This window comes from the organism of the source record quoted next, unplaced genomic scaffold (genome assembly GCF_019419815.1).
Source record: "Pyrus x bretschneideri cultivar Hongxiangsu unplaced genomic scaffold, Pyrus_bretschneideri_v1 Contig2, whole genome shotgun sequence".
NCBI lineage: Eukaryota > Viridiplantae > Streptophyta > Magnoliopsida > Rosales > Rosaceae > Pyrus > Pyrus x bretschneideri.
Window position 1 is genome coordinate 11,242,935 of NW_025999501.1, and position 18,563 is coordinate 11,261,497.

At 33.8% G+C, this 18,563-nt stretch overlaps 1 protein-coding gene across 1 annotated transcript; it reads right to left on the bottom strand.

The window, feature by feature from the left end:
• Positions 1 to 269: 269 nt before the first annotated feature.
• Positions 270 to 4,325, bottom strand: LOC103930186 (basic leucine zipper 2-like). Its single transcript, XM_048583409.1, has 5 exons — positions 4,163 to 4,325; positions 1,847 to 2,057; positions 1,136 to 1,226; positions 506 to 632; positions 270 to 361 (listed from the first exon to the last, which is right to left on the bottom strand). Exons 1-5 carry the CDS (start codon positions 4,323 to 4,325, stop codon positions 270 to 272), a joined length of 684 nt encoding a protein of 227 aa, XP_048439366.1.
• Positions 4,326 to 18,563: the final 14,238 nt, after the last annotated feature.

Sequence of the window (18,563 nt, forward strand, 5' to 3'; positions counted from 1 at the left end):
TCTAGTTTTTTCAAACTTTTATTATTTTTTTATATTTGAATTGAATGAATCAAACAGAAATTAAAAAACACATACCAATAAACAGAAGCTATAGAAAGAAGAAAGATGTATAGATATTATTTCCCTGAATTTGTTGAGCATTGTTCGAACGGTACAATTCCATAACAGGGAAATGAGACACCACAACTTTACATAAAAACCAATTAAAGTTTCATCTGTGTCTCTGTATGATACGAAATTAAGAAAACATTTCAATTCATTTATCTAAATTAATTGTTGGAAAAACCACTGCCGCTGCCACGCTGCATCTGTCGAATCAAAAGAAGCCTCTCTCTTTCTACCAAGAGCTCCAGAGTCTCCCCTGCAATATCAAATAATTAATCAAAACAACTGTATATATATTAACATATAACTTTAGTGTAGGACTAATTGTACGTGAGATATATATATATATATATATATATATATATATATATATATGCGGTGGTCGTGTGTATATGAATACCATCTTTGCGCGCTATGTAATTCTCAAGATATTGGATCCTCTCCTTTATTTGGATGTTCTCCATTTGCAGTAGACCTTGTTTCCTTTCATAAAAGGCCACTTGTGAAGATAGCCTTGCCACCTTCTCCTGTACACAAATACACAATTGGATTATTGGTTTGGTTTTTGACCTTACTCTAAAATATCAAATTCATTTCTCGCCTCAATATATTTTAAAAGGTAACCAATTAATTAATGTTATCGTGGGATAACAACATTGGCTAGTGGGGATGTACTTCTCCTTATGCACCCAATTAGTTCAAATCCCCCAAAATCTGATTTTGTTCTTGGTAAAAATGAGTTTAGTAATCCTAACTGGTCGATAGTACAATATTAAGTTCTATATAATGTGTGACCAAAATTGAATCATTTTGATATCATAAATTTCACTAAACGATGAAAATCGATGGATTTGTAAAACTTAACAAACTAATTAGATTATTCGTGTAGTGTGACTAAGCCCCAACCGTCATTCCCAAAATTGGTGTATAAAAACAAAAAACAAGCAAACAAGCAAACCGAAGCACAACAATTGCTTCACTTATGGAAAATGAATGAAATAGAAAATAATTGATAAATATGAAGGATTACTTCTGCCTCCTCAGCATCTTGATGGAGTTTCGCTTCATACTCTAGCTTTCTCATGTAAGCTCGTCTTGCCGACTCCCTATTGGCAAGAATTCTACACAATAATTCAAATGTATTCAGCCATTAGAGAATTGAGATAATTAAACAAACAAGTATTTGTTGATTTGCCCTCCCGAACTTGTATAAAATTGTCAATTTCTTCCTTGAACTTTAATTTTAGTCGATTAACCTCTCTAAACTTTATAATTAAGCCAATTTCCTCTAAACTTTAATTTTAGCCGATTCCCCCCTAATCTTTTATAAATAGCCAATTTACCCATGGCGTTAGGTTGTAAAAACATTCCTCTAATTGTTCACCTATCCAATGTTCTATCCTTTTTGCCCTCGTACAAATGTCATGTGTTGTCCGCGGATCAAGATGGATGGAAAATTGGATGAAATTTTTTTAAATCTAATGCATGGTGGCGTGGGGGGTGGAATTGGCTATTTATAGAAGTTAGGGGGGGTAATCGGCTAAAATTCAAGTTTAGAAAAGAAATTGGTTAATTATAAAAGTTCAGGAGAATAATCAGCTAAAATTAAAGTTTAGAGGAAAATTGACAGCTCCATACAAGTTTGGAGAGGAAATCGACAAAGATGTCTTAAACAAAACAGAACGTGTGTTACTGCATAGATCCTATCATTTACAACATCAATAATAGCGAACTTACTCACCTCAGCAGTTTCTTGGGATCAGATGGCCCAACATCTCCAACATTTGGGGAGCTTGGAAGGGGAGTAGCAGCTGGAGTCATTTCCATATGAGAAGACTTATCATCGAGTGAAGAAGGTGAATCCCTAGCGGAATGATGCCCTGCAGAAGCCTTAGCTGCTTGTTTGGAGAAGTTCATGTTAAATGCGTTGTGAGTACGAGATTTCTTTTTAGCTGCACAAACTTGAAAGAAATTTGTAACCAAAAAAATTTAATTGATAAGCTAAAATCAAAATGCAAAATGAGATGGAATGCGTGTACATTAGCTGAAGAGAGGAGAAGGTGGTAGGTGCATTTTCGAGGTTTGCCTAGACTGCTTTATACAAGAAATTTGCAAGGAATTGTGTTACACCTAAAACTTTGCTAGATATGTATCTAGCAATATATGGAAAGTGCATATCATACCTTCCAAAACTGTACTTTTGCATTGACATGTCGACCCGCAAGTACGCTGTCTGTCTAATTATTTAAATTCATATACCCACGGTTATCATTTGAACGAACGGGATACCTTGGTCAAAGAACTTTTCTTTTTTTTTTTCCCAAAAAGAAGTAATAATATTATCAAAGGGAAATGTTATTGCCACTCCAAAAATCTCATTCTACACTCCTCACAATTGTATTTTTTTTTTTAAATATAGAAAGTTTGGAGTGTAGAATGACAAATTTGGAGTGCCAATAACAATTCCCTTATCAAATACGCTATAGATTTCCTACTATACAGTTTTTATTCAAGGCCAAAAAAAATCATGTCTGATTTTATTTGAAGATTATTTTAAACCGAGTGTGCATCGTGTTAAACCTAACACAACGAGCTTTGCTAGATATGTATCTAGGAATATATGGGAAGCGCATTTTATACTTTTCAAAACTATAATTTTGCAGTGACAAGTCTATCCCATGCAAGTACACTGTCTATCCTATGAAAAGCTATAGACAATCAAGCACAATCCAACGATCAAGAAGATACCACTTGTCAAGAGATTAGTTTATAAATGTTCTAAGCATTGTAATGATGTGCCAACCTGTCAAATTTGTAACAAAAGAGGTCATATTGCTTCTGATTGCTTTCAGAGACACTCTCCCACCACAATTTCTTCTTCTCCTATGCAGTGCCAAATTTGTTGGAAATTTAGGCATTCTGCTATATAGTGTTATCTTAAGGCAATTTCTCATATCAAGGCAAGTCACCACCATCAACCCTATCTACCATGCATGTCATTTACCAACCTTCTGCTCCACATGAGCAATTCTAGGTAGCTGATACTGGTGCAACTTCACATATGACATCAGACTTAGCTCATTTGGCAACTCCTTTTGCAAGCAATAACACTATAACCACAGCTAGTGGTTCATGTTTGCCAATATCTCATACTAGTTCTTCCATTTTAAAAGCTCTTAAATATGCTTTTGAATTGAAAGAAATATTGCATGTTTCCAAGTTATCTCAACACTTATTGTTAGTATATCAGCTATGCAAAGACAATCATTGTAGGTTTATATATGATGAGTTTTGTTTCTGGATTCAAGACAAGGTCACAGGGATAATACTTCTCCAGGGGCTGTGTAGAGCTAGATTGTACCTAATTCCATTTCAAATACCTACATCCATTGTGTAGAGCTGGATTATACCTAATTCCATTTCAAATACCTACATCCATACTCAAGCAAGCATATCAAGCATCTCACTTACCTACACACCATCACTGCATTATTGGTCATCATACATCTCTTTGGCATAATAGATTAGGTCATCCTTCTAATGTTGTTGTTGCAAGAATGTTGAACCAATCTCAGGTTCCTTTTTCATTAGATCAATCTAGGCATGTATGTGTTTCTTGTTTATAAGGGAAAATCACCAAAGTTACCATTTCCTTTTCCTACCAATAAGACTATAAAACCCCTAAAAATCATTCACAGTGATGTGTGGGGACCCTCTCCTACATTGTCAATTAAGGGTTGCAAATTCTATGTTGCTTTCTTAGATGAATGTACCTGGTTTACCTATACAAAGGTTACATTTGTCTACAACCAAACACAGGGAGATTTTATGTGTCTTGACATGTTTTCTTTGATGAAAATACTTTTCCTTACATGACTTTGGTCTCTAAACCAGCAATATCACCATCTGTGTCACAACACACTCCTACTCCAGTTATTCATCTAGTTGCAGAGGCTAATATTGTTGTATCACAACCTTAATCATCTTCATCACTATCATTATCACAGACACTTCATTAATCATCATCTGCATTATCAAAATCATCAAGCCCTAGTACCTATAAAGTCTTTCAGTAAACCCACTAGTGCTTCAGAGTCTTTAAATGTTCCAACTTTATCTCCAAAATTTTTCAATACCATGCCAATCCCCACTACCTCATCTAGTGCTTCAGAGTTTTTGTCTACATCTCCAGAATCTATAACAGCTACATAGTCCCACATTCATGTGGATCTTGATTTTCAACCAAAAAGTCTCACAGTTGTTCTTCCAATACGTAGAATTAGTCTTCATCCAATGCAGATTAGATCTAAGAGTATAATTGTTAAAAGGAAAGCTATTTCAGCCACTGTAAATACCTTTGAGAGTTCTATTATTGAGCCAACTACCTACAAAGCTGCTAGTAAAGTTCCAAAGTGGCAAGCAGTTATGCAAGATAAGATCAGTGCCTTGCACACTCAACAAACTGGGATCTTGTTCCTTTTCCAAGTTGTAAAACCTAATTGGTTATAAGTGGGTTTATAAGGTTAAGAAAAAAATCCTAATAGATCCATTTCCAGGTATAAGGTAAGATTAGTTGCCAAGGGATATAGTCAAGATGAGGGAATTGATTATAGTGAGACTTTCAGTCCAGTTGTCAAACCAACCACAATGACATTAATTCTTGCACTTGCAGCTCAGTTTCATTGGAATTTAAGACAATTGGATGTCAAAAATGAATTCTTGCATGGAGAATTGAATGAAGAAGTATATATGGCTCAGCCTCCAGGTTTTCTCAGTCATAATCATCATTCTCACTTTGTTTGCAAGTTGAAAAAGTCTTTGTATGGTTTAAAACAGGCTCCAAGAGCCTGGAATGAGAAGTTTACTAGTTTTTTACCAAGCTTGGGTTTTAAACCATCACTTGCAGATCATTCTCTATTTGTAAAACACATTGACCTTGGTATTGTAGTGTTGTTAATATATGTTTGATGATATAATCGTAACTGGAAGCAGCTCTAGTGATATATCTGCAGTGATCTTAGCTTTAAATCAACAATTTGATATGAATGACTTGGGACAGCTTAATTACTTTCTGGGATTACAAATTTATTATCAGTCTTTTGGTTTGTTTGTTTCTCAGACAAAGTATATCAAGGATTTATTGGCCAAAGTTGATATGCATGATGCAAAATCATGTGCTACTCATTGTCTTCCATCTCACAAACTACTCAAGGAAGAAGGCAAACTCTATCACATTCCAAAACAATACAAAAGTATAGTGGGTGCATTGCAATATCTGACATTTACTAGACCAGATATTGCATTTGTAGTAAATTAGTGTTGTCAATTCATGCATTCTCTATAGATTCACATGTAGTTGCAATCAAACAAATTCTTGATATCTCAATGGTACTTTTGACTATGGTATTCAATTTTAGCCTGGAAAGTTGTCTTTACAAGCATATAGTGATGTTGATTGGGCAGGGATCCTCATGATAGGAGATCCACCGCTGGTTATATTGTTTATCTAGGCTCCAGTCCAATTCCATAGGCTTCTAAGAAACAACACATAGTTTCTAGATCTTCAACTGAAGCAGAATATAGGGGCTTTAGCTATAACTGCTGCAGAATTGGCATGGATAAGGCAGCTTCTGGGTGACTTACAGGTTCCCTTATAAACTTCTCCATTGTCATATTATGATCATATATCTGTTATAGCCTTGTCCTTTAATCCAGTTTTTCATTTGAGGGTTAAACACATCGAAATAGACTATCACTTTGTCCAAGAACGAGTGATTCAAGGAGATTTAGTGGTGCAACATGTGTCTTCCAAAGAACAATTTCTTGATATCCTCACCAAGGGTTTTTCAATTTCCTTGTTTCAGCATCACCATTCCAATCTCATGCTTGGTTCTACCAAACATGCGATTGAGGGGGATGTAAAGCTATAGACAGTCAAGATAAATCCAACGTTCAAGAAGATGCCACTTGTCAAGAGATTAGCTGATGAAAGTTGTTAGTTTGTTCAAAATTAGTTTACTTACTGTGTAAGGAATGTAACTAGTATAAATAGGAAATCCTTGTATCCATTGAGACTGTGAAGAAATAAAATTAGTGAAATACTCCCTCATTCTCTTCGATCTCTCTTTCTCTCTCTAGATTCTATGCTTACAATTTCTCTTTCTAAAACATCATTGTTGATCTTCAAGCTTAAAACTGCTCAATTCAACATCCTATTATTTAAATTCATATACATATAGTTATCATTTGAACGCTAATGGTTCTCTGGTCAAAGAACATTTTTTCCATAATAATAATAATAATACCAACTATGCTACACATTTCCTAATATGTGGTTTTTGTTCATGGCAAAAAAAAAAAATTATGTCGGATTTCACTTGAAGATTACTGTTAAACCGATTGTGCTTTTGGCTTTTGCTAATCTATATATATAAAGCCAACGCAAAAGTGAATAGTGTTTTGGTGTCGTAATGCTTTACCAAAAAAAATTGGACAAAAAGGACCCCAAAACAAAAACTTCAAGGGCATCCCAAAATAATGCATCAAACAAGACAAGGGCATTTTTGTCATTTTAATAATATTTTTTTTAATAATTAATGGTTTTGTGTTTTTTTTTTTTAACTAGTACCTCACAATAGACTAATAATAATGTGATTCAATTTATCTATTTTTAAACACGTTCAAAACATCTTAAGAGGAGTGTAATACCAGTTATAGAAAAAGATCATTCACACACAGATAATAATGTGATTAAATTAGTTTTCAAATGATTTTTTTTTAACAAACGATATTAACTATACTAAGTGAGAAGGAGGTGGGTTTAGTCTCATAATGGGCTAGCAATAATGTGATTCAATTAGTTGTTTATTAAATATTATTCTCCCTATTTTAAACACGTTCAAAATATCTTATAGAAAAGTATTTCTCACACGGATAATAATATGATTAAATTAGTTGTCAAATGCTTCTTTTTTTTTTTAACAAATGATATTATTTACATTAAAGGGGAGGGGGTCGGTTTTGCCTCACAATGGGCTAACAATAATGTGATTCAATCAATTGTTTATTAAATTTTATTTTCTCTATTCTTAATGTAAATTCTATAGAGACTGATTTTATTATGTGAATTCAACTTATTTAATTGGTTTATGAGGGGTTTCTTCTAGCATGATCTAAGATTATTCATTTACTTCAAATATTTGACTTTTCTTCTAACATGATTTGAAACGTGTAAATTGCGCGTAGCATGCCGTGATTCAAAAAATATCTTCTGCACGCATGCGCGTGCATGAAGGCTAGTTAAATAATAAACAAACACTAAATGTCCAGCCCATTCCGTAATTACTTTAATACTTACGCCCACGTGTGAAAACTAGGTACAAACACTTAATATATTGAGTGTTGACATGCAAATTAGAACATGAACTATGACATCCACAAATATGATTTTAAGTCTTCATCCAAGTGGTTTAAAGAGGGTCAAAGTCACTCGAAATCGCAACACATATTCGACTGTTGATTAGGTCTTGATCAAATTATGTTTGGGGTCAAATCATGTTATATCGAATTTGACTCGTAAATAAATGTGTTAAATTCAGTTTTTCTTAGTATGAATCAAGATAGACATCTAATACGAAATTAACTATATTAAGTTAAAAATAAAGGTTTAGGGCAAGATTTAGAATTCTCTAATAATCTTACAATCTTTAAAATACAACTTCAGAATAACCATTATGGGTGTCCTAGTGGTTAGGGACGAATTCCAGGCCCGTATTCCACACTGCACGTTATGGATTCGATTCATGGCGCTGGTGAATCATACGATGGTGATCAAAGAAAGCTGAAATGCCTCTGTAACTCTTCCCAGCTCCTAGAAGAGTTGATTGCCGCGAAGCCATCAATTGGTCTTTTAAAAAATAAAAATAAAAAATACAACCGCAAAATTGTTGTAAACATTCCTAGTTTAAGTGTGATTGTGTAAATTCTAGATTAGATTTTATTCTAGTTATCCTTTCCTATTACAACTTGTATTACTTGGGGGAAAAGGAATATCTTCTCTCCTTTTACTAGTATAAATAAAGGCACAATGTAGGAGGGATAACAACACACATTCCCCTACAATTCTACAAACACATCTCTCTCAATCTCTCTCCCTCTATCATCGGCCCCCTTTAACCTTGTTAAATAAAATAGACCACAACACGTTATCAGCACGCTCCTACCACTGCGCTTAGGAATCTGACATTGAAATTTCTACGAGATAGTCTTCCCATCGTTAGGGGGAGATAAGAACGTCAATGTTCCTAAAGAACGACGCGAATTATCGTGGACGACTCCCACTTTGTCTCATTAGATCCTCGCACCGCTCATTCTGAAACTGAAGTGCAACGCATATTAGATCTTCAGAGCATACCAAATGCTTTCACCGATATAGCGCGCGTGACAAGATCACATATTCTAACTGTGAATACGCCTGCAAAGATGGATGTACCAAATGTACAACTGGCTTCCCTTCTGGAGGCTCGGGACACCAATCTTGGTGTTCCACGTACATTAGCGGCTAGCCAATCATCCGCCCCTACACAAAAGCATGGCAACCTCTTGGTTCAAAGGATTCACAACCTCGGAAGAGGAAACCCACGACACAAGATCCCGAAGAGCCTATCGTGAATCTGACTATCGCTTACTCATTATATCCAACTCATGAGGAAAATCTAGATTATGGAAGCGTCCTTGAAGAGACGAATCCTCCTCCCGAGAATTGTGAGATTTCGGTCTATTATGCTAGCTTAGATGATGTGTGGCATAGAAATGAGATGATTGTCGACGATGCATTAGCATTTGGAGTAACTACAGAGATCATGTTAAGCGATGACATTGAACCACGTTCCGTTGATGAATGTCGACATAGAAATGATTTGTCAACTTGGAAACAAGCAATCCAAGTTGAACTTAATTCGCTTGCGAAATGTAAGGTGTTTGGACCTATAGCTCCTACTCATCCACATGTGAAGCCAATTGGCTACAAGTAGGTTTTCGTTCGGGAACGTAATGAGAAGAATGAATTATGCTTTACAAAGCTCGTCTTGTTACACAAGGTTTCTCACAACACCCCGGGATTGACTATGATGAAACTTATTCACCCGTTATGAATGTGATTACTTTTCGCTACCTTATCAGTTTGGTAATTTCTGAAAAACTGGATATGCAACTGATGGGCGTAGTAACAGCGTATCTCCATAAGAATCTTGATACAGAATTCTATATGAAAGTTTCCGCATGACTTACATTGACTAGTTCAAATATTTCCAAACCCCAGAACACGCTCTCAATTTGGCTAAGGCGTTCACTCTATGGTTTGAAGCAATCTGGAAAAATGTGGTATAACCATCTAAGTGAGTATTTGACGAGTCGAATTCCTCAAATTCTGCATAATGCTGAATCTATCTTGACTATCTACACACTCAAGGGGGAGTGTTGTAAACATTCCTAGTTTAAGTGTGATTGTGTAAATCCTAGGTTAGATTTGATTCTAGTTATCCTTTCCTATTACAACTTGTATTACTTGGGGACGAAGGAATATCTTCTCTCCTTTGACTACTATAAATAAAGGCACAATGAGGAGGGATAACAACACACATTCCCCTACAATTCTACAAACATATCTCTCTCAATTTCTCACCCTCTACCGCCGGTACCCTTTAACCTTATCAGATAAAATAGACCACAATAAAAATCTTATTTTCCTCCATAAAGAGGTATTTATGATACAAGAAGATACAAGGCCGATCGAATAAATACCTAATTACTTGATGACAAGGAAACTTAGATCTTAAAAAATATAGCACAAAACGGATTTCTAAGTAAATAAAAACTTACCCTTTTTATTTTCCAAACCACCCGAAGTTATGTTGTGGAGAATAAAACTACAAATTAAGTGAATAATTTCAACACTCCCCTCAATCTTGTGCTTTAATGAAGCACGAAGTAATCAAAGGATTATTAACGTAATCTCTCGAAGAACAAATCTGAAATTCACTAGAAAATTGAGAGAAATCCAAAATGGTTGTTTGTTTAATTGATAGTTGAATAATGAAAATGAGTATTTCGTCCAGAAGACTTAAATAAAGTATTCAAACGTTTCGAACAACTCAAAGGACTTCTAGAAATTAAAACAATATTAACAAATATTAATCGGATGAAAAACGAAAGATTTGATGGCCAAGTTCAGAGCTCGGACGCCAAAGTAGACAATTCCCAGTGTGTCATTTTGTCTTTTGATGATCCATCTCCTCCTTGATCCATTCTACCATTTGTTGTAGATTAGTCCCCTTCACTTCAAAAGAACTTGACCCCAAGCTATAGCCAAGATAAGAACTTCATCGTCCTTGAACTCATACAGATCAGCAAGATTGAAAGTATTGAAAAATCCCATAGAATATGGCAAATCAATAGCATAAGCATTGTCATTAAGTCGTTTAAGAACTTTAGAGAGACCATACTTTCATGGCTTGAGCTTGCTGTAAGTTCCAGTTGGAAAACTTTATCTTCTCAAGAATACCATGACAAAATCTCTTTCTTGAAACACTTAAACTTGCCGGTGATTATCGGCTACCGCTTTATACTTGGCATTGGTCTGCTCAAGCTATTGTTTGACTTCATCACGAACTGTCACCATCGTCCTCAGTCATATTATCTACATCAATGCTAACCTCGTGTTCTCGAAGCAGTTTCATTAAATCCACTACATGGTGAGGAACGACAGTGTAAATAATGGAAAATAAAGACTTCCCTGTAGCACAATGCACAACACTTTTATAAGCAAACTCCATTTGAGGCAGGGCATAGTCCTATTGTTTCAGCTTTTTTCCCACAAATGTTTCGAGCCATGTTGCCAAGAGTCCTATTGGTGACCTCCGTTTGTTCATCAATTTGGGGATAGGTAGTAGTACTTCGGGTCAAAGCAGTCCCAAACATCCTCCATAATGTAATCCATAAATGACCCAAGACCTTGGTGTCTCGATCGAAAGTGTTGGACATATGTACTCCATGCCATTGAACAACCTCCCTCAAAAACAATTTGGCTTTGTTTGGTGCATTTCGGTCTCTCTGCAAGCAATGAAATGAGCTATCTTGGAGAATCTGTCAATCACTACAAAAATTGAATCCACCCTCGACATCAAGCAGTTACGGTGGTCGCCATCAAGTTGTCATGACGATAGACATCAAGCAGTTGTGGTCAATCTATGCCTAGATTAAGGATGGGTAACAGTTATGGCGGGCGGGTAATCACGGTTATTTACCCATAACCGTTTAAGCTTTTACCCACATAACCGTTTACCCGTTGGGTATTTACATAAACGGGTATACTCATACCCATAACCTTTTATAAATGGTTAACCATACCCATTTACCCATAACCGCGTACCCGTTTACTTTTCTTTTTTACATGTCTACCTATTTTTTTAACAACTTGAAAATTAAAAAGAAATTTGTCATAATTTTCTTTTTTATAACTATTAAATACCGTTATAAGTACATTTAACATGTATTTTTATATTAACGGCAATATTATTTATGAATATATGCAATGTCTCCTAATTATTTGACGGTCAATCTATTACAAGAATCATGCATGGTTGTAGGTTAATTAATATTCTTGTATACATATACATATACATATACATATACATACATATACATATATATGTAAGTACGCATTAGTCTGCTAATAGGCTAATTTGATAAATATTTGGATTTTTATTTAGAATAATACATTCATCGATCCAAGCCATTTAATTGATTTCTAATTTTGGGGTCCAAATATTTATTGAAAACTCAAGGCCAATTAAATATATGTATATAGGTACGCATCATCTAATAATAACATGTTTCTAAATACTCAAGGTAATCATTATCTTGAATTGGTCAAAGCTCCAAAAGACTCTAAAACAAAACTGTCGAACACTAATGCTTTAGCACATTCAATCACATATATTAAAACATTAGCCCGTTCTATCAACTATATTTTTCTCTCAAGTGAGGCGCATATATATATATATATGTATATTATGGCCCTTCATAATCAAATATATCTCGGGATACTAAACCTAGTTAGAAACTTTTTTTTTTTTTTTAGTTTTACATATATTAAAATAAACGGTTAAATGGGTACCCGTTTATAACAGCGGGTAATACCCATAACCGCCCATTTAAATTTCACGGGTAAACGGTTATACCCATAACCATTTATTTATCTAAACAGTTACCCATAATCGTAACTGTCAAGTTTAAATGGGCAGATGACCGCTATTACCCATAACCAATGGGTATTTGCCCCATCCCTAGTGAGGATCCTCCTGACCAAACCCATCGGGCCATTGAAATTTTATCCAACAACTACAATTATTATAACTTTTAGAGGGGCCCCCTGTTTTTAGTCGTTGGATAAAATTTCAACAGGCCCAATAGGCTTGGTCAGGGGGATCATCACCCTTTGCTCAGGAGAGGATCTTGTATGTTTTGATATGGATCTAATGTATTGCACAATCATAGATAGGGTCTAATAAGTAGAGCAATTAAAGTGTCCATAATTTGAAAACAAAATTGCACCGACTGTCGTTGAATATTTTATCATAACTCTTCCAGAATTAACATGGAACTTTAAGTTACACATCAAATCTCATCATTTCATAAAAAAAAAACTCTCATTTTTTTTAGTGTAAAATATATCGTTGTATTAAAACAATAAAAAGACAAAAAGGTTACTCAAATCTCGTTGTTTCATCAAAAACTCTATCCGACTCCTGTTTTGAATTTTCCTTGCGATTCCTGCAGATTAGTATCCAAATTTGAATTTGAATTCTCATGAAGCTATGAGAACTACAAGTAATTTTACATGGTTTTGTTGAGTCGTTTACAATAATAAGCTTCATTTTTGCTGATATTTGTTACATGATTTGCAAGCGTTATACATTGATTGTCTTACATAAGTAATTGCTCAAAAGGCTTTTGACATTGATTGTGTTAGCTTCAGAGGCTTTTAACATTACCAAGATGGAGGACTACATCTTACTATTAGAATCATGTAAAATTACTTGTTCCACCATAATAGGTAGTTACAATACGATAGGAAGTTTAGCTTGTACAAGTACTTACATGGCAGGTAGTTCAGACTGTAAAAGTACTTATATAATAGGTAGTTTAGATTATAAAAGATTGGTTGAAATCTAAGTTTATGCCAACTAATATTATAATATGATAGGTAGTTTAGCTTGGATAAGTACTTATATGACATGTAGTTTAGACTGCAAAAGTACTTATATGATAGGTAGTTTAGATTGTAAAAGATCAGCTGAAATCTGGGTTTATGCCGACTAATAGGGTACCTGAGTTGAAAATAATAATAATAATAATAATAATATAACTAATAGCGAGGCCCCCCAAGAGATTTACGAGGCTTCGAAATTTTGGAAATGTCCTAAATTAATTTTAGGAAATATGTGGTGCAAATAGAATGACTCTAATTTTGGCTTATAGCACACAGTTTTTTGTGAAAAAAAAAATGAAATTTTTAGCTTTAAGAAATATTTTGCGCTGGAGTTAAGGAAAATATTGCAAAACCTTTGGATGTGATCCTACCGATTATTAGGTCCTAAAACTATTTTTTATTGATTCTTAAAGTGAGAAAATAGAAAAATATCTTTAATTTTAGGTTTTAAATCATTGATTATAAGTGTTTAAAAATGAATTATAATATATTTTGCACGGAAAAAATATATTTTGAAAAACACAAATATGATAGTTTGTTGTTATAGTAAGAGAAATAAAAGAAACATTAACAAAAAAAATAAAAAATAAAAAACTAAAAAAAAAATTGAAAACGGAGGGATCGGTATGAAGATAGCGACTTACTCTGGAAAAAGTCGCTATCTTTTTAGCGATTATACTTAAGAAGAATAGCTACCAAAGTACCGATCGTATCATTTTCTTCTTTTTTATTCTTTTTTTTCTTTTTCCATTGAATAGCTATAGTAGAGTAAAATAGTAATCACAATGCAAAGTATCAACCTAATAACAAAAAGTGCTGACACATGGAGTCCTATTCATAGATCTAATAATAAAAAAACTAAAAATTGGACTAATCTAATTGTTAGGCCATAAAATTGGGAAAGGGATCCTTTCCGGATCTCTTCCACCATATCCACCCAATTACCTAATTCGAACCCTTGAAATTTAGTCCAACGGCTAAAGTTATTATAACTTTTAAAGGGGCCCCTTGTTTGTAGTCGTTGGATCAAATTTCAAAGGCCTGGATTGATTGATTGGGTGGAAGGGATCCGGAGATGATCTCTTTTCATAAAATTGGACCTATTTCAAGTTAGTTTATTTACACATAACAGATTTGTAAGGAAGAAGTTAATTTAAACCACATATTAATGAAATTCTTTTTGTCAACTATAAGAGGGTGAAAACCATTTTTGTCTTCTATCACAAAATAAAATTATGGACAATAAACTAATTTGCACAAAATAAATTTTACAATTGTTTTTAAAAGCATTATCTACATGTAATCCTAACAAATCACCTAAAAGAACTCCGGATTTTTACGCGTGTATTGTTTTATGAAACTTCGAATTTCTATGGCACTTATTTTCAAAACTTCAAGTTCGAGTTTAAGTATGAACTCTAGGTTCATGATACCTACAAACAAACACAATATACATATGTAGTGAACGAGAATAGCTTCGGGACCTATGTGTGAAAAGAATGAGTGACGACCCAAAATATGGGGTTATCGTGGCTTGCAAGCCCAAAAGAGTGGTTGTTGGGTTGTTGAGCAACAAAGGAGAAGTAAATGGGTTAACAAATTATATACCCAATTATTGGGCTAAGAAGGAAAAGTGAAAAACAAGGCCTAACACATGGGCTTGTTATTTCATGCAAGCCAAAAATAAAACAAGGCCCAAAGAAAAAAGAAAAAAAAAAAAAAAACAAGTGGGACAGTTTGGTGCATATGCCTAATTGGGTTGCGGGTTGACTGCAGGCAGTCCATGTCCATAAGAAAGGTGATGCAAAACGGCTTTGTTTTGGACCTTAGAGTTTTGGAGCAAGAACAACTTGGTGGCTCAGGTAGCACAGCTTCAGGCTGCAGCTCCCATGCGTGTAGGGTTTGAAAATTCCCTTTTTTTTTCTTCTCTTATTCATGCATATTCAATTCACCACAATTATAAGAAAAATCAATTTAAGCTAAATCTATAATTTGGAAAAAAAAAAAAAAAAAAAAAAAAAAAAAAACGTAAAATTAGAGTTCATGCTTCATGGTGAATGTTTCATGCAATCATTGCTAAAAAAATATCGAAATTGAAACCATGTTTTATAGATTACTTGCTTGATGAATATTGTGAACGGCTTTGTAGTAAACAAGCATTCAGTTCCTTAGTTCAGTGTTAGGGGCATGTTTAACAATGCGTTGTGGCCTAAATTTAACTGAATGAGAGAGAAAGGGGTGGAGCTGCATAAAGAGAAAAGATATGCTTGGGAATTACTGTGATGATATTTCTCCGTACCTTGTGCCTTTTTAAAGAAAAATAATGGGGTTACTTGCCCTACAAGTAATACAAAGTTGTGCCTTTTTGTTTTTTTGTAATTAATTCTTGAATTGTTTCTCACTAACATTAGTAGTTGTTGAGACTATAAATACTCAAGTAATGATTTTTATTGTGAAATTGGTGTGAATGCCCACATAAAGAAAACAACCACATATGACTAAGGGTGGAAAGTGGAAGAATAGAAGTCAAAATTATATTGCTTAAATAGTTTTTATTGTTTTGGTGTGTTAGCCTTTTACATGCATTAAAAGAGACGTATGCTTGTATCGTATGGGTAGTACAAAAAGATGAAAAGTAGAAAGTAATGATCATGATTTTCTCATTTGTCCCTCTCTACGTTCATTTTTCTTATTTGATATTAGTGAAGAAGATAAACAGAATAATACATGGCTCCCGTTTCACTTCAATCTCCAACAACTCTAATAATATATATAGATACACATCATCTGATAATAACATGTTTCTAAATGCTCAAGGTAATCATTATCTTGAATTGGTCATAGCTCCAAAAGATTCCAAAACAAAACTGTCAAACACTCTAATACTTTAGCACATTCAATCACACATATTAAATATTAGCCCGTTCTATCAACTATATTTTTCTCTCAAGTGAGGCATAAATATATATATATATGGCCCTTATGACCAAATATATCTCGGGATACTAAACCTAGTTAGAAACTAATTTTTATTTTTTTTTAGTTTTACATATATTACAATAAACGGTTAAATGGATACCCGTTTATAACCGTGAGTAATACCCATAACCTCCCATTTAAATTTCACGGATAAACGGTTATACTCATAACTATTTATTTATCTAAATGGTTACTCATAACCGTAATCGTCAAATTTAAATAGACGGATAACTATGGTTACCCTTAACCAATGAGTATTTGTCCATTCTTAGCCCAGACCAAGCAAAAAAGTCGACGAATGGCCAGACCAACCACGGAGAAATCAATTTTCTTCTTATTATTTTTACTTGTAATTGCGTTGGTAGACATTATCCTAGACCAACCATAAGCGGCCCATGTTTATAATATCATGATGCTATAATAATTCCTTGCAGTTTTATATATATAATCACTTTATCTTGGTTGTAGAAATATCCAAAACCAATCTCTAACCTCTCTCAGTAAGAGGAAAGATAAAACCTTAGCAATTCTTATGGTCCAATCATATTTTGAAATAACTGAGTTCCCTAGAAAAATGTCAAAATAATCTAGTAGAAACTAACCAATATTTATACACGCAATATAAAAAAGGGGTGACTTAAACTCGATACCTTAGATGTAGAGTAAATATTATTAACCAATTGAGTTAAAAGCTTTTTGCAACCAATAATATTTAGACGAAAAAGAAATGTTAGTCAATAACTTACTTAAAATAGCTAGCATTATATTGGTAAGAATAATGGCAACACTTAAGGATAAGGATATATTTTACAATCAAACCTAGATGGGAATAAAAGAACCAATAAATCACCAATGTTTCATCTTGAATTATTATGAAGTTCTTCCATGCCACATCAGAAGATGGAAATAAAGATTCTGCCACACCCATTATTACTATAGCCAGGCTAGCTATAAGCATCCCTCAAATTGGGTCCATGATCTGCTTCATGTGAGGAACCAGGAAAAGTACCCCTTCTGTAGAGAAAGAGTAAGAGAGCAATGAGGAAGGTGGCAAATAGCAAGACTAGAACCAGCATCATAATCTCCCCTTGGACAGCGAATTTTGGGTGACTGATCAAGGGGAGAAGCTCATCGTTTTGAGACTTGGGAGCCAATGAAGGTGACAATAATGGAGTACTTGCCATGCTGAATAAAATTAAGGTGTAAATTAATTTCCTTTGCTCTAGGAATTTAAGGGATTGGTTCATGCTTTGCCAGGCGTTTCAATTGTTAACTGATTGGTTGGTCCATACTTCTTGTTGTTAGTTGATGTTGTGTTGTCAGGTCTGCATGTGAAAAGTGAGGCCGACAGGATACAGAGCACGCAAGGAAAGTATTATGGGCTAGTCCAACCGATCCTCTCCGGATTCTTATGAAAATCTTAAGGATTCGTGAATTGTGTTTATTTATTATACATTATATAATTAGTTTTTATTAAGTATTGTTTATGTTAAATTTTAAATATAAAAAATTCAAATAATTTCTGACCGCATGATGTACAATGAACGGGCACGATTCACTGATTCCTGAATCCTCACAAAGAGGATCAGAGCGAGGATCTGAACTCTGGCCTAGTTTGGTATTGATGTGTTATTTAAAAAAAATTATTTTTGATGTACTGTGAGAATAAAAAGCTATAAAATAATATTGTTATGTTTTTGAGAAAATTTTATGTAAAATTGTTGTAAATATGTTATGACTAAAATGTATATATTATTTAATGTGATATAATAATTATGAAAAAGACTAATGCAGTGACAAATATTAAAATTTTGTAAAATATGCAGAGTATACTTGTTATTTAAAATTTTCATTAAATGTGCACTGTTTACTAAGATTTGAAAAAACAAAACATTTTTTTAGAAGTATGCTAAACTCTAATTCTACTTTTCTACTATTATTGACAGCAATTTTTTAAATAAGATTTTTTTTTTTATTTTACCAAATTTTAATTTTTTTCCATACCAACCCTATATATAATATAAGGTAAATCTCAGTTTATTACTCTGAAATTTCTTGATTTTCAACATTTAATAAATATTTTTTATCTTAGAATGATACATAAAGTTATAATTTTGAACATTTTCATACATCCGTTAAGTTTATTGATAAATCAACCGTTAACTGATAACATAACGCACACTTGAACATTGATTAGACGCTATGTGTC

What these genes read in the sequence shown, in the direction of transcription:
- LOC103930186 (XM_048583409.1), bottom strand. Translation starts at nt 4,325, where the DNA reads ATGTGGGACTATGTAGCTGTTATAGATTCTGGAGATGTAGACAAAAAC. An exon ending in GATCCCAAGAAACTGCTGAG is followed by an intron (nt 1,227 to 1,846) that starts GTGAGTAAGTTC and finishes ATTATTGTGTAG; the next exon opens with AATTCTTGCCAATAGGGAGT. An exon ending in AAGATGCTGAGGAGGCAGAA is followed by an intron (nt 633 to 1,135) that starts GTAATCCTTCAT and finishes ATTTGTGTACAG; the next exon opens with GAGAAGGTGGCAAGGCTATC.